The sequence below is a fragment of the Rousettus aegyptiacus genome, unplaced genomic scaffold (assembly GCF_014176215.1).
Source record: "Rousettus aegyptiacus isolate mRouAeg1 unplaced genomic scaffold, mRouAeg1.p scaffold_m13_p_16, whole genome shotgun sequence".
Lineage (NCBI taxonomy): Eukaryota > Metazoa > Chordata > Mammalia > Chiroptera > Pteropodidae > Rousettus > Rousettus aegyptiacus.
In genome coordinates, this window is record NW_023416291.1 from 15,401,463 (window position 1) to 15,424,546 (window position 23,084).

General features: G+C 36.7%; 1 protein-coding gene and 1 long non-coding RNA gene across 2 annotated transcripts in view; one reads left to right on the plus strand and one right to left on the minus strand.

The window, feature by feature from the left end:
* EDNRA (endothelin receptor type A) overlaps window positions 1-23,084 on the plus strand; it is a 40,754-nt gene that overhangs the window by 7,546 nt on the left and 10,124 nt on the right. Inside the window, exon 3 of the mRNA XM_016158905.2 lies at window positions 15,765-15,892. Within this exon, the coding sequence (XP_016014391.1) occupies window positions 15,765-15,892 (128 nt within the window). The remainder of the gene's footprint in view (window positions 1-15,764; window positions 15,893-23,084) is intronic.
* The window catches only part of LOC118612490, a 77,165-nt gene that overhangs the window by 1,530 nt on the left and 52,551 nt on the right, over window positions 1-23,084 (minus strand). The gene's annotated exons all lie outside the window — the stretch shown is intronic.

A 23,084-nucleotide genomic window follows, 5' to 3' on the forward strand; every position in this document is an offset into this window, starting at 1 on the left:
TCTGCCAATACTGGGTCTTGCTTCTACTGTCACTGCTCAGAAACACCCAGGAGCTCTCATGTTTATAGTCAGGGCCCTCTCCATTCTCACCATACTTTACAAGCCCTACTACTTACCTACTTCCCAAAATGTATGCTCAGCTCTTGTCAGAATGTCATTACTACCCCTAAGTAACTTTCTGTGCCCTGCATCAATGGTCCCCGACCTTTTTGACACCAGGGACCAGTGCTCCTATGAAAGTCTGATGATCTGAGGTAGAGCTGAGGTGGTGATGGTAGAGCTGGGGAGCTGCTGCAAATACAGATAAAACTTCACTTGCTCTCGCCCACTGCTCACCTCCTGCTGTGTGGCCTGGTTCCGAAAAGGCCATGGGCCTGTACCAGTCGAGGCCCAGGGGTTGGGGACCCTTGCCCTAAATAACTTTCTTAGAGAAGCTAATATAGTCACCAGTTACAAATCCTAAATTGAAAAATTAGTTAGGTATGGAATTACATGTGTTGCGTTAATAAAAAAATAAACCAAAAAGTAGAAAGAAATTCCTCTGGCCCTTGCTTACACTCGCGTGTACACAGACACATTTTATTACCTAGTGATAAAATCAGACATTCTGAGACAATAAAATATAAAGCAGAAGGAAGCTAAGGAAGCAAATAAGTGCCAGTTATCTTCTTGGTTTTCAATCATAAAAGAGCCTTGAAAATGGCAATGTTGAAAAGCTGTTAACTAAGTTTGTCAAAGGATTACTCTATTTAAACTGTAATTGTTAAAAAAGAAATCACTAATTTCAAAAGAAGACTGAAAAGAACAGGAGAGATAAAGGGAAAGGAGTTAGTGGAGCCTTTCAAATATCCACATTTATAACTTAAACTGATGATGGAGTCAGTTTATCAGGACATTACTTTATCTGATATCCTGATTTTTCAAGAAATGCAAAAACCTAGCCATGTAAATTTATATATAAAATATTTGCATTCATTACAATGATATCTGTATTTAGGAGCCAAAAATAACCCCCAATTACTAAATGGCAATATTGATTAGAATGCACATTTTAATAATTGTGTTCTTCCGTGATTTGTGAGATATCGTTTATGCCATGGAATGTTGTCTATAGGAAGACAGGTTATAATTTCGAATAGAGTAGAAACCCTAAAACAGGGCTGGCACCGTGTGCTTTTAGGGTGACGGCTCATTCATATGTGCACACTGTGCTTCAGCCTGTTAAGCAGAAACAGCACTGTGAGGAAATACATGTGAGAGAAGAGCGGAGGGGATTCGAACGGTGGCCATGGGAAGAGGAGGGGAGTCGAGTCTGACGACTTGAATGAGAAATCTCTGAAATGCGCAGCAGGAGTTGGAACCAGTGACATCACGGATAATTCTGTAGGTGAATAATGTCCCCATTTAGCGTGTGGAGTAAAGCAGATCCAGAAGAACAAGCTAAATAGCCAGTGACAGCTTCCAGTGTCTGATTGTTGATTACTAATTGAGTTCACTCTAAGCAACCACCACTTGGGGACAACAATGAAAAATAAACAAATACAATTTCTGTATGAAATGATCAGCAATGTTTTGCAATGGGAAGTCGAGGCTCCCAATATGGTGTCCTGGCAGAGGATCTGAGAAATGTGGCAACCAGAGATGTTCACAGAGAGCCAGTTATCTTCATGTTCAAAAAGCCTTTGACATCTTGTGCAACTGGGATGCATCCTGTCGGAGCTGCCATGCAAAAGCTGTTTCTCAACACATCAAATCATCAAGGAGATTTTTGTCTCAAAAAAAAATTGCCACAATTGATAGATCGTATGCCTCACACATAGTAGTTGTTCAATAAATGCTTTACTGATCTGATTTGTTTTCATTAGGGTCTTTACTGTTAAAATTAATTTCTAATCAGAGTTCTTTGAGACCTTCAAATTAAAATAATGGTAGTGATGATGATGGTAATTTGTCAGGGATATTCTTCATTAATGGACAAGGCACAGGGTATTTTCAGTGGTTTGCACATGCTACTCCTCAAAGCTGATCAAATTACCCACCACATTGCATGCATAATAAGGGTATTTTTTCTTTTTTTTTTGTCATCATTAAGCAAATAAAAACAGACCTTTCTCATGTACTCCAGTAACAGTGCTATAATCATAACATTAGGTACAGAAACTGTATTGCCTGAATTCTAAGAAAGAAATTTTGTCCTTTGACCAAGATCTCTGTCCCTTGTTGGTACAATGCCTCCCAGCTAGTTGTCCTCATAGATGGCTCTACCCTGCCTCTTCCCCAGGCACCTCTTCACACTTTTCCTCTGCCTCCATCTACTGTAGCTAACCTGGCCCATTTGAGAACCTCAAGATAATTCTTCTGTCTGGAATATTTCTCCCTCATGCCTCTTCTGGCTTACTCCACTTATCCTTCAGATCTCAGCTTAAACATCTCTTTGTCTGGCAAGTATCCATGACCCAGACTGGGTTAGTGCCTTTCTCCTGTGTTCCCATGACACCCTCTATTAACCCTGTAATAGCATTTAACACACACTCTATTGTATTTGCCAATTCACTTGCCTGTCTGTCCCACTAGACTGCAAGTTCCTTGAGGCAAGCTGCCAACATTCTCATTTATCATCGTATCTCCTGCACCCAGCACTGTGCCCAGCTTAAAAAATTTTGATGAATGAGTAAAATAAGAAAATGTACTACAGTTGCCTCTATAAGAAAGTTCTCCCATGTAGTTCTAGATTTAAAAGCAGACTTGCTTTTTGAATTAATTGGATTTCTACTTTTTTTCCTGCAAACCAGGAATGTCTTGGGGACCATCAATCTCATGCAAAGCAGAGTAGCATGTAACAACATGATCATTTTCCCCTTTGTCTTTACAGGTCAAGAGTTCTTTTCCTATGGGTCAGGCATTGTGTTGGTTAACTTCTCTCTCTAGTACGTATAGCCAAGTGAAACGGGTTCTTTTCAAGGTTTCTGCACAATATGCATTCTTTGAGCATAGTTGTAATTGTGGTTTGATTGAAATATTAAACCTCTAAGTGATCTGGAATATCAGAAGGACCATTTTTATCACAAAGATTGTTTTTGTTCTTTAGAAAATAAGAAATAGATTGATTTTCTGACATAGTTAAGACATGGTATTGCAAAAGTTCATTATGCTAACTAGGTGATTTCAAAATATATTATATATAAAAATCGCTGTTATAAGGAAATTGCTGTCTGGAAAGTCTTCAGAACCCTCTCCAAGTCTATCTCCCCTTCTGACTTTTCGTTTCCTGTGTCTGGGAACCTCATTGCTTTCTCTCATGGGCATGAAAGTAATTATTCTCGTGTGAGGTTACTCTGCTAAACCTCAGCATTTGGCTCACAGCAGAGTTATCCCCGTTTCTGATGGGGGATGGAAACCTTCCGTAACTGCAAGATTATTCCCATGGCTGAGGAGGAGAGATGGTTTCATAAGGTGCTGAGGTGCAAAAAGCATAATTCCCGATGATGATCCTTCATCAGACGGCTCATAGGAGCTTGCTGTATTCTAAATTTAACATAAAGTAGTAATACATAAAAGTTTTTCTTCAAGAAAGGAATTTTCACATGGTACACAGTGCATGCGCGAATGTTATACTGATTTCAGCATTCTGATCAATAAAACCAGATGTTCTGGCTATTTTATGCTGAAATATTTCTATAGTGTCTTCATCTTATGAGTTGCCAGGACGTGCATGTTATTTATTTGCATATTACAGAGTTAGTATGAAGAGTGTAAAACTAAAATGAAAGAGGATGGAGAATCAAGTTTACTGTCTCTGAGGTTGATTCTAAGACTAGAGAGGTTAAGTAAGGAATGTTCTAAGAAATTCTGTCAAAATAAATTTGGTAAATTGCCAGAAACTCTACAGTTGCTTTCTGGATCTACCATATTCTCCCGGGAATTAGAGTAACTGCTTTCTGTAGCTAAAATTTTATTTTTAATTAGGATTAGTTTTTCTTGGAAAAACTTTCCTATATTATAAAGTTGATACTTGATATTACAGTCAATAATAGAATTGAATGTAAGTATCATTTGGTATTAATTTTTGGTGGCCTTATTTTTAAATTTGACATCGAAAATTTTACAAAACCACATACTATAAAATTTTTATTTAAATGCGAAAGGTTTGAAGTCCCCAGTGTTCCTGGACTCAGGAAGCAAAAATCAAGTCTGCCCTCAGAAAGGTTTAATATTATTTTCAGATGTGCAAAGTTAGAGGTCACTTTTTAGAATTTAAACATCTGTAAGAAGGTTGTTTTTTTTTTTTTTTTGACATTTTTTTGCCATCGCAACTTTTAAAACAACTTAATTCAAGACTATTATCAATTATAGAAGCTGGTCAAATCATGCTTCTCATAACACTTATACTAAACATGGGAGTCTTACTATTTTAGATCAAATTTACTAGAAGGTAATGGTGATGCCAACTGAATTACATCAGGTATTTCTTGTTCAAATGTTCTTCATTTATTCATTCAATAAATATTTATTGAGCTTCTACTATATACCACTCTTTAGGGGGAAATAGCAGTGAACAAAACCAGACAAACGTCCTTGCCCTGTGGAATTTACATTCTAATAGAATAATGAGACCATAAACTTTTCCTACTTCTGTTTCGGAGAAGTAGCTTCACAGTAATAGTTTCACTGGTTTTATGGAGTGACCTCAAAAATGCCTGAAGCTACGCAGCCTCCGTAAAAGAGGGGAAACAAATCCAGTAGTGCCCACTAAGGTGATATCCCAGGGCCTAATATGCAGTCACCACATACTCACCTTTCTTCTGGCTGAGTCTCCGACCCAAAGGTGGGCGAACTACAGCCAGTGAGCCAAATATGGCCCAATATCTATTTTGTAAATAAAGTCTTATTGGAACACAGCCATACCCACTGCTTATGTGAGTTGTTTCAGTAGACACCACATGTTCCAAAAAGCCTGAAATATTTACTATCTGGCCATTGACCAAAATAGTCAACTCCTCTGGCATCTCACCAGCTGCCCTGCTCCTGCCTTTCATCCCTGCTTCTGAGTCTCCTCCATTTTTTCCCATTGGAGGTCAAAACTCAAGATCTGAACTTCAAAAAGATATGAATAAGGCTTCATAACCTTATTTTTTTTTGCTTCAATACAATAATAATAATAATAATAATCCAAATAGAAAATGTGTAAAAGACATAAACAAAAATTTTATCGAAGACGATATATGGATGACCCATAAGGACATGAAAAGATGTTCAACATTATTAGCCATTTGGGAAACGCAAATTGAAATCACAATGAGATATCACTACACACCTATCAGAATGGCTAAAATTAAAAAAAAAAATAGCGACACCACCTAATGCTGGCAAGAATGTGGAGAAACTGATATATTGCTGGTGAGAATGGTAAATTGTGGAACTATTCTTGAAAAGAGTTTGGCAGTTAATTGTAAAACTAAACATACAATTACCATAAGACCTAGCAATTGCACTCTTGGGCATTTATCCCCCCCAAATTAAAATAATTTTCATGTAAAAATCTCTTCATGAATATTCATAATAGCTTTATTTTTAATAACTAAAATTTAGAAACAACCCAGATGTCCTTCAATCAGTGAATGGTTAAACAAACTATGGTACATCAATTCCATGGACTACAGCTCAGCAATAAAAAGAAACAAGCTATTGATGATACACACAACAGCTTGGATGAATCTCAAGAGAATCATGCTGAGTGAAAAAGGCTAATCTGAAAAGATTACATACTATGTGATTCCATATATATAACATTCTTGAAATGGAGGACAGATTAACGGTTGCCAGGGGTCAGCGATGGCAAGGGGGAGGAGAGGGGAGTGTGGTTATAAGAAGACATCATAAGAGACCCAATGTGATGGACCTGTTCCATGTCTTGGCTAATGGCAGATACACAAAGCTACACATGTGGCAAACTGTATAGAACTAAACATGCACAAATGTGCATATGTAACACTGAAGAAATAGAAATAATATTGGTGAGTTATATCAATGTCAAAAAAATGGTTGTACCATTCTACATTCCCATCAACATTACATAAGGGTTCCAATTTCTCCACATCCTCACCACTTATTACGTCAGTCATTCCCATCCTAGCCATTCTCATGACACATAGAGGTATCTCATTGTGGTTTTAATTTGCATTTCCCTGATGATGTTGAATTTTTAAATTTTCATGTTCTTGGCTATCTGTGTATCTATTTCGATGAAATGTATATTTAAATCTTTTAGTATTTATATTTTTAAATTTAGGAGTTCTTTATGTATTATGGACAGAAGTCCATCATCAGAAATATACTTTGCAAATATATTCTCCACTCTATAGCTTTTCATTTTCTTAGCGATGTGTCTTTTGAAGAGCAAAAAAGTTTAATTTTGATTAAATCCAATTTATCAAATTTTTCTTTTATGAATCATATTTCTGGTATCATATCTTGAAATCTTGCCATATCAAGATCACAAAAAAATTCTGTTTTCTTCTAACACTTTTATAGCTTTAGCTCTTACATTTAGATATATGATCAGTTTAAATTAAGTTTTATGTAGGATATGAGGCAAGCATCTAAGTTCACTTTTTTGCATAGTCATATCCAATTGTTCCAATGCCATTTGCTTAAAAGACTATTCTTTCCACATTAAATTCCCTTGGCAACCTTGCCAAAACTCAATTGACATTAATGTCTAAGAGTTTGTTTCTGAACTTTCTTTTCTGTTCCACTAGTCTGTCTGTCTATTGTTATCCCTTCTTGAATACTATAGTTTTGGAGGAGATTATAAACAGATATTGTAAGTCCTAATTTGTTCTTTCCTTCCCAAATTGCTTTGGCTATTCTAGGTCCTTTACATTTCTATATAAATTTTGATATCGACTTGTTAATTTCCTTGAATTTAGATAGGAATTGTACTGACCCTTTTATATGAATGGAAAAAATGAAATTATATAAAACAAAGGGAAAGATTAAAGTTAGGTTAGGGATAAACACAGTTAAAAATAGTTTCAGAGAAACCAGTTGCACACTAGAACTCTAATGTGAAAAAAAATCATACAATTTAAGAGCTGGCAGAGAATTTAAAGATTATCTAGTTCTATCACACTTATTTGGCAGAGGAGGGAACCAAGATCCAATTTTAACAGGGTTGGAGCTGGAAGCCAGAATTCCTAACTTCCCCTTCACTGTGTCCCACAATTCCTATTAACAGTAAGTAAAACTTTTGTGGTTTTAGTATTCTCTAGACCACACATAGCATTTCTCTAGCAATGCCAGGCTTCGAAAATTTAAAGAGGAATTGTTAAACTGCACATCATTCTTTTGTGATGCATTATAATGTGACTGGTAACTCTTGAAATATGTCTTCTATTTCACTTTATGCCTTAGCTATTGAAATCATGAAGTTTTATTTTCTAATGAATTTCTATTAAAAATTTAAAATCACCTCGATCTTATTTACTATAACATGACAGCTTCAGCATCAATTATATTCCTTTTTTTCCCCCTCAAAAAGACACATATGGTATCGTTTTCTTCATGCGGCATACCATATCTTTGTTGGGTCATTATTTCCATCTACACACAGTATAATAATTGTGACCACATGACATACTTTACAATGAAGAATTAATTCCAGTCCTTAAGATTTTTTTTTACATTAAATTAGTAAATAGGCTATATGCTTTCAAATATGCCATTGTTTTTCCTTTTTCTCCTACTGATCACCACCTTCCTGGTAAGTTTTTTGGGGCCACTACCTAAATCTCTGAGTGGCAATGTCTGCTAGCTAGTTGTATTTTGTTCTCCTTTGGTTTTATCTGCATGTTTCTTTCAAATAAATAATAGCATATACTACCGCAGAGACCACTGATTAAAATAAACAATCAAAATTTTTCATTAGATTTTGGGCATTAACGTGTATCCGCGTTAGAGCACTCTCCATCATTAACTATGCTTGCACTTTGTTTCGAGAAAATGTGAGGCCCCACTCACGACGTATGTGTGAAATCTTTTATCCATTCAGGAAAAGCCAGTGTTCATGCTTCCCAACATAAACCTTCTTTCATTATAAATTAAACCTTAAAGTGTCGTCACATATATCTGGCGCTAACCTGTGTAGTTTTGAGTACTTTTAATTTTCCTGCTTTAGTGAAGTTGAATCCTTCTCTATCTAATGATCCTTTGGTTTTATGCATGCAAATAAGTAGAAGTCTCAAGCCCCTTCTAGACTGGAATCCTTACGGCAGACAAAGTTATTAAAAAGAGACAGTTCTTTTCATTCCCAGCCTTCAGGTGACTGAGACTATTAGGGATAATAAGCCCTTATCTTGGGTGAATCATCTTTCCTCTAAGGAAAAAAATGTTTGTGGCTTTAGTACTCTGGTTTTAAAAAGTCTTTTTTTTTTTCTCCTCTTCTTTTCCTCTCCCCCGCCTGGTTGTTATTAACATCAATGTATTTGAAATTCAAAAAAGTAAAGACCTCAGCAAAAATTGGAACACTGGATATTCAATAGTGAAAAATATGGGCAGCAAGTAGCAATGGTTCTATGTTTTCCGAAGCAAGTGCCAAGTAACAGGAGCGATTCCTCAGGAAACATCTCTTCAGAGATGTTAGAAGCCACAGGTTTCTAATGCTTACGGTCGTGACGGGCCAGGCCGCGTTCTCAGTGCTTTGCATGAATTAGCTCATTTCACACTCCTCTCGCCCACATGGCATAGGTCCTCTTTTAATCCCTCGTGTTCGCAGTTAACTGGTGGGAGTCATGCCAGGGCACAGAGCAGCGGGTCCCAGAGCCTGTTCTCTCTGCCAGTATGCCATACCTTCTCCTCCTGTTGCAGTCCTACAGATGATGGTAACAGCTTCTTTAGGAATCATTACTTATGTTCATTTTATGGGTAGTAATTTCCTCAAGAATGGAGATTTTAATGCTTTTGTGTTCTGCCACCACCCTGCACCTGGGTGACCTGCATGATCCTCCTTCACAAGATCATTGCAAAATAGGACAAAAAGTAGAGACTGATACAAATAGCTCACACTTCCTGACACTTTCTTCTCCTCAGCCCTTTCTGTAGACTGTTTCTTCTGTTGCCCACAGCAATCCTCCGAGGTAGCTACCATTTTCTAAAGGAAGAAGCTGAGAAGCAGCGAGGCTGACCAACATGCCAAGGTCACTGGGTCAGGAACACGGCAGCACCTTCGGTCTGACCCAGGGAGTCGAGCTTCAGGGCCCACACCTAGCCACGCCGCCAGGCCACTTGCTTTCATTCCAGAGGAGTGCTTGCCCCTCATTTCCCCAGTCCGCGCTCTGCTCTGCATTCGTCATACACTCCGAACGCTTGGGCTAGTCAGGAGGCAAGAGGAGCCTATTGAAGGAAAAAGTGTGTGGACAGGGTGGAAGCCACAGGTTTCATTTTATTTCTGTGAAAGCTGTGCCTCAATCTGGAAGCAATTAAAGCATAAGGGAAGGGCGAAATCCATTCTCAGTCACGCAAAGTGATTTATTTACTTCATTGTATTTGACTTGAGATTTGCCACAGCCCGAGAGCATGTTCTCGTTACAAAGGTCTTCCTGGGTATTGCAGGCTTTACAATGATCTCGGTCTGTGCTGTCAGAAGATGTTTTTGTTTATTGCTGATTCAATGATGTACCAACTTCTACATCCCAACCCCTCCCCCAACAAGAGAGAAACCCTCAGAACTCCACTTTTTGAAGACTGGCACTTGGTCTGTCACACCCAATTCCAAGTGACTCTACAATAATTTATGTTGAGGGGAAGAGAACATTTTATTTACTTTGAGGTTTTTAGCTATTATGGACTGTATTCACACACCCCTCATTCCTGTCGACAATGAATGGAGTGAGATGAAGGGGAGGAGGAGACTCCCTCGGCCTCACCAGATGGGCTGGAGGGGAAACCGGCACAAAGAAAAATGTGCCACTGGTTTTATTTATCCTATTGTTAAGATGCTATGATGATAACAAAAGTAATGTCCAAGTATTAACATTAAACTGCAGGAATATTTACATCTGGAATGGATAAAGAGGGGTAAATTCATTTATATTATCCTTTTTTTTTTTCAGAGTCATGCGTAAATGTTACATTTCAGTTTATAATTATGAATCATAGTAGTTCAAAATAAGTAACATATGTGTGGTGTACATTCAACTTACAGAATTCTTCCATAAGCATTGTCCTATCTGAGCCTCCCAAATGGTCATCAACCATTGTAGCAGTCTGAGAACAACTCCATTTAACAAATAGAGAAATGAGACTTACAGTGGGGAAGTGGCTTACCCAATGTCACACAGTAGTAACAGGAAAATCTTGTTACTTAAACCTAAGTCTTGTGGATTCACAACCTAAGTTGAATTTATGGAAAGAACAGCTTTATTTTGTAGTGCCGCACTGGTGAGTCCTGGGCCATTAGACTGCAGTACTAGGGTTATCCATTCCAGTTAGGTTCTTTTGTTGAGCTGTACCTTTATATACTGATGCCTTTAGGGACTAGTGGGGTGAGAGGGTAATGAGATGCTGGCTAAATGGACCCAAACCATTGTGATTTTTTTTATTTCTTATGTCTGTGTATCAGACTCTTCTCTGCACCTCCCGCACTATCTGGCTGTCAGCTATCATTTTTTCTCAATCATGGTGCCTCTAGAGCAGTGGTTCTCAAAGTGTAGGTGGTAGACCAGCAGCCTCAGCATCACCTGGGGAACTCATTAGAAATGCAAGTTCTCAGCTTCCATCTCAGACCTACCAAGCCGGGAACTCTAGGGGTGGGGCCCAGCAATCGGTTTAAGGAGCCCTCAAATCATTCTGCTGTTGCTAAAGTTGAGAACCTCTGTGCTAAAGCAATGAATGATTCTCAGCCTTAGCTGTACATTGGAATCACCTAGGAGCTTTAAAAACTATCAAGGCTGTGCCTCAACCACAAAGATTCTGATTTATTTGGTATATGACATGGTTTTCAACCTCAGCACTGTTGACATTTTGGGCTGGATAATTATTTGTTGGGGGACTTGTCCTGTGTATTGAAAGATGTTTAGCAGCATCCCTGGCCTTTACTCAATAGCTGTTAGTAGCTGTACCCACCCCTCAGTTGTAATAACCAAAAATGTCTCCAGACATTGCCAAATGTCCCCTGAAAGGCAATGATAAGAAGCACTAGCCTAGGGGCATGACCCAGGCACTGGGATTTTTAAAAGCTCCCTAAATCATTCTAATGTACAGCCAAGACAGAACTATCACTTTGGAGGGTTCCCATTAATGAGTAGCTTTAGATGTGCAATAGACTAAAAGAACAAATAAAACTAAACTTTATAGCATTGGCTGTAAAGTAAAAATAAATCCACCTCAGTGAAGACTCAGGCAGTTTGCTCATGAGTAAAGTACATGAGCTTTAGGGTATAAATTTCACATCAATCATTTGGCTCCTTACGTTGTTGCTTACTTTTTGGTTGTTGGGTGTGTTCCAGAAACTGAGATAAACAGGTACACTGCACATATCTAAAAGGTCTCAACCAAGTGGATATTGCTTTGTACTAAATATAATAGTGGACGGACATCCTGCTTTTGGATCCAGTCATTCTAAAAACAGAGTGCCTATCAGTGTATCATGTGGTACAAGTCCTTTGGTAAATCTATTTTGACAGGTTAAAAAATGTAACCTGTCAATTTTATGATGTTGATTTTGACACAATCCAAATCAGCCCCACAAATACAAGATTTCTATAATAATTTGTGCCATTTAGTAGTATTTTAATTTTCAGATGAAGATCAAGGACTTTACTTATATTTCAACTGTAAAAAAATCTCCTAGGCAAAAACCCAGGCAAGTGTCCCTCAGTGAAGGCCGAGCTCAGCAGGCTGCCCTCTGCTGCCTCAGTGGTTGCCCTGGGCCGCTCCTTTGCGATCCCCTTGAGAGGGTGATGGCACAGTGTGCACCAGACCACGAGACATGCATCATCTCCAGGTGCCCACTCTGCAGCTCTTCCCAGGAGAGCCATCCCAGCCCAGCCCAAAGAGCTTGCGACAGCCCCTCTTCAGTCTGGATCTTAAACGGAACAGCATTCTCCCACTTCCTGAAACAACTAGTTGGTAGGCGCATTTTTTCTTTCCACATTAAGAGTAGAAACACTGCTTTGAGATACTGAGAAACTGCTTTTGAAAAGAAAGCAAATTACAAGATGAATGTTTTCAGGGCAAAATTGGTACTACCTAATCTCAACTATGAAAATGTCCAAAATTAAAGAGTTGAAATCATTTATTCATTCAACACCTACTAATGGCTAGGTACTGTGGAATATGCTTGGAAACTATAAATATGAGGGTTATATAATAGTACAGACCCTTTTATGGCAAAAATAAGCTATGACTGCTCCAAAGTGCCAGATTAACCCTGTGAACCAATCCGACTTGTCAGTTTGTCAGGCCAGTTTTTTTTTTTTTATTGAATTCTTAGTAGATTATTAACAAAATCAACTAATTCTTTTCCCATTGTCCAGCTTCATCCTGAGCAGTTATCTTTTTCTATCCTAGACTAAATTGTTTCATCAATGTGCTTTTAAAAATCAAAACCTTTTAATTAGGTAATAAAACTGCTTCCCAGAAAAGTATTCTAGGAAAAAAAAGATCATAAAAGACTGTTAATAGCTATTATTTCCATATGGTTCTACTTGTTTTTTTTAAAGGCACATGCTTTCATGTACATACGAAGTTTTCTGGAAGAAAACACAATTAACAATTAACAGTGGTTGCCTTTGGGCAGGAAGTTTAGGAGACTTCATTGGAAGGGAGACTCTTCATTATGTTTTTTATATACAGCTTAGTTTTACTATTTTAAATTGTATTTTCAATTTTTATTGCTAGTATATAAAAGAAAGGATGGGTTCCCAGTAGTCTTTCAGAAATTCCAAAATGACTCTTCTAATAAGAGAAAAATGGGCGAGCAACATTGTATGCCTCTTTGATAACCCCTTCCTTATATATATACATGTTTTAATGCTAAAACCGAGTAAGATGAAAGGAGACTTTAGATGTAAAATTTAAAGCAATCCTACAATTGGTTCCAAGAAACAGATCGAGTAATTAATGAAGGCTTCTTGGATGAAGCCATCTTTAATTAGAAAGGAAGACGTTGTCCCCAGCAGAGAACTCATTTCCCCGGGCTGCTCTGGACTGTTCACTATCCATACAGCTTTCAGAATAAGCAGATACAGGTGAGAGAAGTCCACACTGTGGCTGTACCTACAAATTTCATCTAAAGATCTCTTTCATTCCTCTTTGTCTATAATTTCCCAAAAGAACCAATGCTTACTCTTGAAGAAAAGAAAAATGACCATAACAGATAACAAGATATATATTTTTATAAAAGACAGTTCTATGATGGTTTTGATGCCCACCAATACCATGATATCCTTCCTTTCAGTCCTTCCTTTACACCTAACCCTAGTGAAAATTTTAAGCAGGCATGAGAAAGGAAAAAAAAAAAAATCAATCAAGATTGGAAGGGCCTAAAACACTAAATACTCGGTTGTGGATTTTTCTGGATCATTTCTCTTAGCACTTGTCACTTAGTTCTTCACAGGATTTCAGAGTCTCCTTTGTTGAGCAAGAAATATCCTTTTCTTTTTTCTCATTGTTGTATGTGTGAATTATGAAATCAACCCACATGGATTTTAGGATCCTCCATCTCTGGAAATGAACCAATTTTAACAGTTCAATTATTTAAAAGCATATCTAAAACAACTCTTACACATTTTGATTACATCTCTGTTGGCTTTTGTGAAGAATTAGAACTCTGAGACAGAATACTAAATTCTCATTCTATAAAATGTAGTTTTCAGGTTTTCTTTTCTTCATAGGGGATTCATCCCAGAAATCATGTTTTATGTCTCTACTTGCATCAAACATTAATAACCAGCAATCATCAATGGAATAAATTGTTAACTTCATGAAAACTGTCAGAGTTGATGGCAGTATTTCTATGAAAAGCATACTAGTTGTCCTTGGACAAATGTTTATGTGGAAATTCTGAGAAGACGCCAACCAAGACTGGTTAGAGTGAGAGGAAGAAGAGACCAGAGGCAGGATTGGATTGAAGTAAAAGATCCTTTTAGAAAACTATTCAGAAGGGAAATATGTTTGAAATCTAAAGAGAACTTCTGTAATTAAGTCATATGGGTCTTAGCTATAAAAATAGAATATCAGAGAGCCCTGTGATACTAAATTCTCCAAACACCGAGGTTCTGACTTTGTATCTATGGGGTATGGGTCTCTTACCCTCTTTCAATGGGCTCATCTTAATGACCACATTGACCATGAAATTAAACCTCACATAATCTTTTAGAAAAAGTAGAGCAGAAATTCAAAGCTCACCTTAGAGTTACTACGGCAATAGGTACTTTGCAAGAAAAGAACAAAAGACAAGTCTGTCTAGTTAGTAGGATAATGTTTCCTATTGAGTGGAGTAAATTTAAATCCTGAGTCACTAAGTAAAAATTAGAACGGAAATCAATACCATTTTTACTCTTGAAAAGACATATATTCGGCGGGAACCCCTTTTTAGGTAGCTGAACTATCTGCTCCTAGTATAATACCTAATTAGATAAGTATCAGCAACCCACAGGGGACTTTTGTTCTTGCTTTGTACCACAGCCACTATAAACATAGATTAGTTAGTTATTATTAATTTCAAGTATACAGTACATTGGTTAGACATTAATATAGTTTATGAAACGATTCCCCCAATTACTCTATCACCCATCTGGCTCTATACACAGCCATTACAATACTACTGACTACATTCCCTATGCTGTGCTCTCCATTCCTGTGACCATCTTTCAACTACAAATTTGTTCCTCTTTACCCCTTCACCCCTTTCTCCCAACCCCCAACCCTCCTCCCATCTGGCAGTTACCAGAATGCCCTCTGTATTTGTGAGTCTGTTTTCATTTAGTTTGTTCTTTTTGTTCCTTAGATTTAGAGGTTACTATGCTGAGTGAAAAAAGTCAGACAAAGAGAAATGCCATATGATTTCACAAAGATTTTAAATTGTCACCATGGAAGAATAGATTTTCTGCAAATTCTACAAACAGATCACCATAACCACGTTTCTCTGTATAAATGAAAGTGTGAGCCGAAATAACGGTCAGTTATGACATACTTACTGAAGCGGAGTCAGCCCCTTAAGCACAGAGAAAAGTGTAAGTTCAGAATGGCTTTAGGAGTTAACCAGCTGACAGCCAGTACATCTCAAGCCACTTCATTTTCCCTGTATTAACCATAACCTCACATTTAAAACTTTGGCTCTTGCCAGGAGATAATATAATCTTCCAATGCCACTAGTTAAAAATGACTTGCTTTATTTGTGGTTTAGCAAAAATTGATAAGACATGACTGTGTGCTTCTGCGTTAAGCTGTCACCCCAACCCCATACATTTGTTACTCTTTGAAATGTAGGCGGTCTGACTACTTCATACAAGATCAAAGGTTTATCTCTTCTGTTATTATATTTATCATATAAGATATATGATATCATTCTCCAGATCCTTCCAGATCACTGAGGCTTTAAAATATGAAAATAATATTAAGAATAATACTCTATTACTACCATGCTAACTGGAAAGCACAACAAATAATAAAAACTTAGAAATCTGGAAGACAATGAGAAATATGTGTCCCTGTATTCCATGCCAGCTCTGCCATTTCTTACCACAGTATTTCCTTTTTTTCAGCTGTTGGCTGGGCGCTGGCCTTTTGATCATAATGACTTTGGCGTATTTCTTTGCAAGCTGTTCCCCTTTTTGCAGAAGTCCTCAGTGGGGATCACTGTCCTCAATCTCTGTGCTCTCAGCGTTGACAGGTAATGTGGTTCTTTCCCTTTACTCTTTTGTTAGACTTAGAAAAGCATTTTTGTCATAAAAAAAAAAGGGGGGGGAATCAAAAAGCCTTGAGAGTTAGTGCCCAGGACAGTTGTTAGTTACAAATGAATTAAGATATTAATAATGTTGATAATTGCTTTACACATTTGCTAATTATTAGCCATCTTTGGCTCAGGCAATTTGTATCTAGAGCATTTTGCCAATTATATTCATTGGACATCCATACGGCAATAAAGAAAATATATTTAAAAAGCATGTTTCTCTATATCTGGTGCGAGTAGAGATATGAACAGCCCTTCTGGAAAGTAAAATCCTATAAATGCTTTTGCTTCTGATTCAGTAATTACAATCTTTAGGATCAATTATAAGGAAAAAATCCAAGATTTGAACAGAGAATTCATGTACAAGTATGTTCTTTATAAGATTATTTACAACAACAACAACAACAACAACAAAAGAGGCAAGAACAGCATATGATACCAAGAATGAAAAATAGGAGAATAAAGACAAGGAAGATACTTGGCTACTATAGATAACAGAATTTTTTTTAGAGCAGCTAGGTATGATCCTCTAAGAAGAAAAACACTGATAAAAAGAAAACCCAAAGGGGAAGGGAAAAACTTACTTGGTTTTTAAGAAATATAGGCAAATTTTCATTCCTATAATATATTTTGTTAAAAATTTTAGAGTATATTTTATAGTGTTATGTGGCATGGTATAATGGTCCCTTATATATTTCATATAGATCTATTTAATACATTTTCCTTAATAAAAATATTTTACGGTACTTATTCCTCAGTGATATGGTATATAACAAATTATCCACAGATTGAGAAATATAATTCATAATTTAATCCAACAGAGACTTGGGCAGGAAAGAGATGACAGACAGACATAAAGGATAAGTCCTGGCCACTGTCCCTAGGAGTTTTCATGGTTTGGAAACAAGGGAAAGGAAATACATGATGGAGGTATTCAGATAATGGGATTCCTAAATCATCAAAACCCTCCATTTCTTCTTTAGCTCGCATTGTTCTGTCCTATCTTTCTTCCTTAGGAGAATTTCAGAAGACCATCATGCTGAGCTTAATCTCCCCAGTAGAAACTCTACTTGTGGAGGGGCAGGGGGGGGGGGTGGATATACTGGGGCAGATGATGAGGGAAGAATGGAGGGATTTAAGTCATAGACCCCTATTTCTGGTACTTGGTCCACCTCACCCACACGATCACCATGCATGGAGAAAAATGAACTGAATGATAAATCGAAAATTATTAGTCCTGTATCAAATGAAACATTCTTCTTTGAAAGAGAGAGAGAGAGAAGAAAATAATTCATGCGTCTATTTTATGAAGACATGGTCTCAGTTTTAAATCAAGGAGATAAACTCTTTTAAAATTCCACTCCCATAGAAATCTGCCTTAATCCAAGAGTTTTTTTTTCTTGGTAATAAAGTCATTGTTCTTTGTTCCCTGGTCCTTTATTATTTTTACATTTCATTTGCTATTAACTCTAAGCTTTGGGACCTGTATGTAGGGAATCTATTTTGACATTTCTATTTTTAAAGCTTTCACATTAGCGGATGAATCATCCACACTTAATTCTTAAAGATAAGATACCATTTACTTTGAGTCTTGATTTGGTTGCATTGTATTCTACTAAAAATAAAAATTAAAAAAATAATCCCTCTTTTTATTTAATAAAACGAATTGTGAAAAGAGGAAAATTGGAACCTGTTGCATGTTGCAAAACAATTTAAAACTCAGAGATCCTTGCTTTGATTTTATGAGCTGCATCAAATTTCCACTATGGATCTGTCTCAGTTTAACTTTTTCACTAATTCCTTCTCAAATCTAATTCTTATTTATTTTTAATCTTACATCCATAGTCACTTAAGAAAAAGGTATAACAGGAATTTCAGAAAAAGACTGAGGAAATTTAGAAATAAATTTTGACCCCTATCCAGTTTTCTTAGTATAGTCTTTTTTTAAGTGCTAAGGCAAAACACTTCTAAAAGTATATTTATAAAATGAATGAACTTTTCCCAACAAATTATAAATAATGAATCATTACCAATAATTAAAATAGGTATGCTTGCATTCTTTAAGTGACAAGTTTTATATGTTACTTTGAGTTTGGGAGGCAGAAGGGAAGAGGCAGGAATAAAGGAAGAGAATTCAATGCTATTCTTTGTAAAGTTAACACTCGTGTTTAAAGTGGAAGATGATGGGGTCAGACCATTAGAAGGGTCAGGGTACCAATCCAACTTATACTTAAAAGTTGCCTGAGGAAGGAGGCTATAAATAGATAAAACTCTTTTAACAACTACTCAAGAATGGCATATAATTAGATACCTGGAAAAGTTGCAAACATCCATTAATAAGGCAACTTTGTTTGATATGTCTCAAAGTCAAAAGTCAATGTCAGTTCTATATCCCATCATTTCAAATAACTGCTCAGTGGTCTCTATGACATTCCCAAAAATTTATCCCAATTTAAGAAGCATGGAGGTGATTTTTTGAAAAAAAAAAAAACATTTTTATCTAGAGTTGGACTTGGTTTCTCACTGTTCTCCTGGTGTTATGATTTTCCGTTGCTGCGTGAAGATAGCGAAGACATGGAAGAAGAAGTGGCTGAGCCAAAAGAGAGAACCTGAGAACTGGAGAGAGACAAAGTCGAACACTGGCTGTAGGGCACCTTGGGGTCTTATTTTGGGATCTGTTCCCCATTGCATATAGTTATTCCTTTTCTTATCTTAATTCTATTGTCAAAATCAGGCAACTGGCTAATTTTGCTGGCTCGTTTTCCTTGGATAACAAATTACCCCAAAATTTAGTGGTATAAAACAACACCATTTTATTCTTATCTCACCATGTTGTGTGCCAAGAATATGGGTAGTTCTGCTCCTTGTCACTCTGACTGGGATTCCTTGGTGGATTCTGACTGGCGGCTGAACTTCTCTCATGGGTCTAAGACGCACATGGCTGGCGTGTTGGAGATAACAGCTGGAAGTCTGAGCGCAGCAGAGCCCATCCCCCTCTCCACGCAGTATAGGATCTCACAACACATTTCACCTAATGTTTCAAGGGGAACCTGCTCCTCTTCTTAGAAGCCACACCTGGAACTGGAACGGCATCACTCCAGCTGCGCCCAGTTGAAGGATTCAACTGAAGAAGTGTCAAAGTCTTTGCAGCTATCTTTTAACTCATCACACCTTGTTTTATTTTTAAATTCTCCTTGCTAGTATTTTGACTCTAAACTTCTCTATGGCAATTGGTTTGTCTATCACATGAGGCATAAATAATAAACACACATTTCAAATAGTCAGGTTTGCTATTAAAGATGTGCAGAAGTAAAGACAAAAGTGCTAATTTACTTTATGGAAGCAGCGAAAGTGGAGGAAAAATCATTAATTCTAACGTGGGCAAGCATTGATAGGCACTAGGTAGAAACGTTTTTTTAAGGTACTTCAGTTACCTTTTCATTCCTTTAATTCAATAATCCCACTCAAGATAATTAATCCAGGAAAATCATTTGAAAGGAGAAAAACACTCTATGTACAAACATATTTATAGATATGTTATTCACAACCTCAAAACACTAGAAATGAGAACCTACTGTGTAGCCATTAAATTAATAAAGGCCATTCCTCTATAGAAACATGAGTATTTTCATAATGAAAGTGAATAAAGGTAAACATAAAATTGAAACTGATATGATTATAATATATATTTAAACTATGCTTATAAGAATAGAAATGGACACAGAATAAGAAGAAATAAAAATAGATTTTGTAAAAGTAGTATGGTTTGAATTTGTTTTATTTTACACTATTTTAAAGTACATTCAATAATAAATTTTTAAAAACTTAATGACCATCTCAGACCATACCTTAAAGATTCAAAAACACGTATCAAGTGCCTCTGACCCTGAAAACATGTAAAACTTTATATATAGAAATATACAGTAATAAACATCTTTACATAAATGAAACATGTAATTTATAGCTTTATTTTGGCATATCACATGACAGATTTCTAAAAGTATTTGCTCTTTATCTGTTGTCTAATTCAAGGCTGGTTTGAAAAATAAGGAAATGTTCAGAATGTAGTATAGTATTGACTTTGGCCAATAAAGAGAAATGTATGGTAAGGAAACAAAAAAAGGTGCTTAACTCACAGATATTTGGCATCTATTGTTCTAAGTATTGTGACCAACATATAAAATGTCTGCCCTATGGAGCCTATATTCTAAAGGAAGGAGTGGATATAGATAGTAAACAAAATATGTAAATAAAATATTTGGTCACATGGCAGTAAGCATTATGGAGAAAAACAAATCAGGGTTAGCAGGACAGCGTAACTTTGTAAGGGAAGCTGGTCATTTTGAATAGAGCGTGTAGGGAAGGTCTCTGTGAAAAGACACAATTGTGTAAAGAAGTGAAGAGGCAGCTCTGAGGATACTGGTATATATTCCCATTAGGTGGAAAACCACTGAAGATTTGAGCAGAGAGTTGACATGATTGACTTATGTTTTAACAGGCTCACTCTGGTTTTTGTGTTCACGGCAGAGTGTAGTAGGGTGATGTAGATGCAGGGAGATCAGTTAGGACGCTATTGCAATAATCCAGGCAGGATGATAATGGGCAAGATGTCGAGAAGTGGTTACATTTGGATATATCATGAAGGAAGAGATTGCGAGGTTTGCTAAAGACTTGGCCATGTTGTGGAAGAGAAAAAGAAGAGTGAAGGTTAATGTTAAAGTTTTGGCCTGAGATAGGCCAAAGACTGGGATGGTTTGGGGGCAAGAAAAAAGAACATGAGTCTGGTTCGGGTGAGTTTAAATGTGTATTAGTTATACAAGTAGAGATTTCAAGTAGGTAGTTGGATATATATGTATAGAGTTAGAGGTGAGGTTCTAGGCTAGAGTTATAAATTTGAGAATTAATTATCAGCATATAGTTCAAATAATCTAAATCTATGAGACTAGAGGGGATCACTAAGAGGATCACTTAGCAGGAACCAGCTAAGGAAATGAGACGGAATGGCCCGTAAGGCAGGAGGAAAACCAGAAGAATGTGGAGGAAGCCAAGTGAAGAAAGCATTGCAGTGAGGAAGGATTGTTTCTGAGTGTCAGTTGTGGCTGGCTGTATATACACTTGCAATTTTTCTATGGCAAGTGAAGATATCATATATATAGATTGAAGGCTGTTTATAATCATACCTAGTTAGGAGAGCGTATTTGTGTATATGCATTGTGTTATTCCAAATAAAAATTGTTTTTGGAACATCCAGTGTTTCTTATGTTCCATAACTTTCCCCACCTCCATCATCACAAATGATTGTTTCTAATTGCTCTTATGGTTGTTTTCTCATCTTAATGGAGATTTTATCGAGATCAGGTGATTACAAATGGAAATATTCTTCTAATTCTCAGTCATATGAGTTAATGAAGGAGTAGGCTGATTATGAATCATTTGCTAGACACTAAAAATACTTCTATTTATTTTTAAATGTTGAATTTATGTTGGATTTAAGACATGTAATATTCAGGGAACTCATGGCACATTATAAAATGAAGAACATGTTGATCACATTTTCTTACTCAAACCACCTCCTATTCCCAATCCTTCCTAAGAAATCTAGATTTCTCAATCCCTTGGGAAATAAAGCGTTTTTATTTAAATCACCTTTCCTGATAACTGATCTAAGAGGAGAGAAGAAATAGATGTAATTCAGCCTCAGGGTACAGACATCTAGTCTCCATTCCTTTTAACTTTTATTGAACATCAAGCTGTCAGTCTAATAAGGTAATAAAGAAAAGTAAACAGAAATGGAAAGCAAAATAAATAGCAGTCTTTATCCCACTGGAAATAACTATAAATTTAAAAAGTACAATCTTGGCCATATTGCAAAAGGATTTTCTTGGTCTGTTTGCATAGCTGTATTTTATTCTATTCTTAACTAATCTGGATTTTTTTTTTTTGAGATTCTTATTGCACACAAAAACCAGAGTAAGCCTTTATCTACCCTACATATCTTTTGCAATTCATTTCTCAAGCAAATTGTTCTGTGTACTTGCCATGTGGCATCATCGTGCATACCGAAACTACAGGTTCTAATTTACAGTCAAAAACAAGATAACATAACTCCTAGGGGCTGTGTTTTCACAGATGTACCTTAAAGATGTCCTGAGACAGAACACTAAATGTAAGTGATAGGGGCTCATCTCGGCTCATCTGGGTAGCTTGTAGTTTGCCTTGGCTTTACCGACTAATCTATATTAAGTTGTGTGTCCTGCGAACCCATGTGCACCTGTCACCAATGCTCTGGTCTGTCTTACAGCCTTCTTTTGGCATTATCTAATGAAACTATAAAAAGAGAATGTTTCCTTTCCATTACGACAGCAACAAAAATTTCAAGAATGAAGCCACAAAAATTTCATACTACATCACAGGTCCCTTCTTAAAAGTAAGTCTAAAAGTGGTTAGCACCAGACCATCACATCAGGTCAAAGAGCATAGAGTTTCTGAGACCAAACTTTCTTTAGACTTTACATTTAAATGCTATTATTATCATCACAAAAATACTAAAGTAATCAATAAAGTAAACACACTTTCTTAATGCCAGTTTGTTTTTTAATTGACATAAATTTCAGTAACATTTATATTTTATACTTCTGTATAAACCATTCTTTTCTATTATACTGTAAAGCTGAAGATTAGAAATCAAGGTATCTTTAATTCATTTTTATATACTCTAGCACAGGACCATAATGGGAGTGATATAGTCATTCTTTGACATTTACCAGAAATATTATCTCTACAAAACTGCCACCTGGTACAAGCCCACTGTGATCATATTATTAGGGTAGAAGAAGACAGAAAATGATGGAATATCTATGGTTACTATTCCCTTATGGATATCTAGATCCACTTCACATAAAATATTTTTCTTTTAACATATAAAGAGGAATAAGATATTACCATAGCAAGCACCAGCAGCTCTCACTACCCCTTCCATCATCCAGTTTTTCCCCCAGGTGAAAAAACGCAAGCACACCTATCTGAAGCTGCCACACTCCACACTCAGAAGGTTTTGCTAGGCTCCAAATGAAGAACTCAGACTCAGACCTGCCAGACAATTGACTTCCAAATGCGTGGAAATCTTCATGGC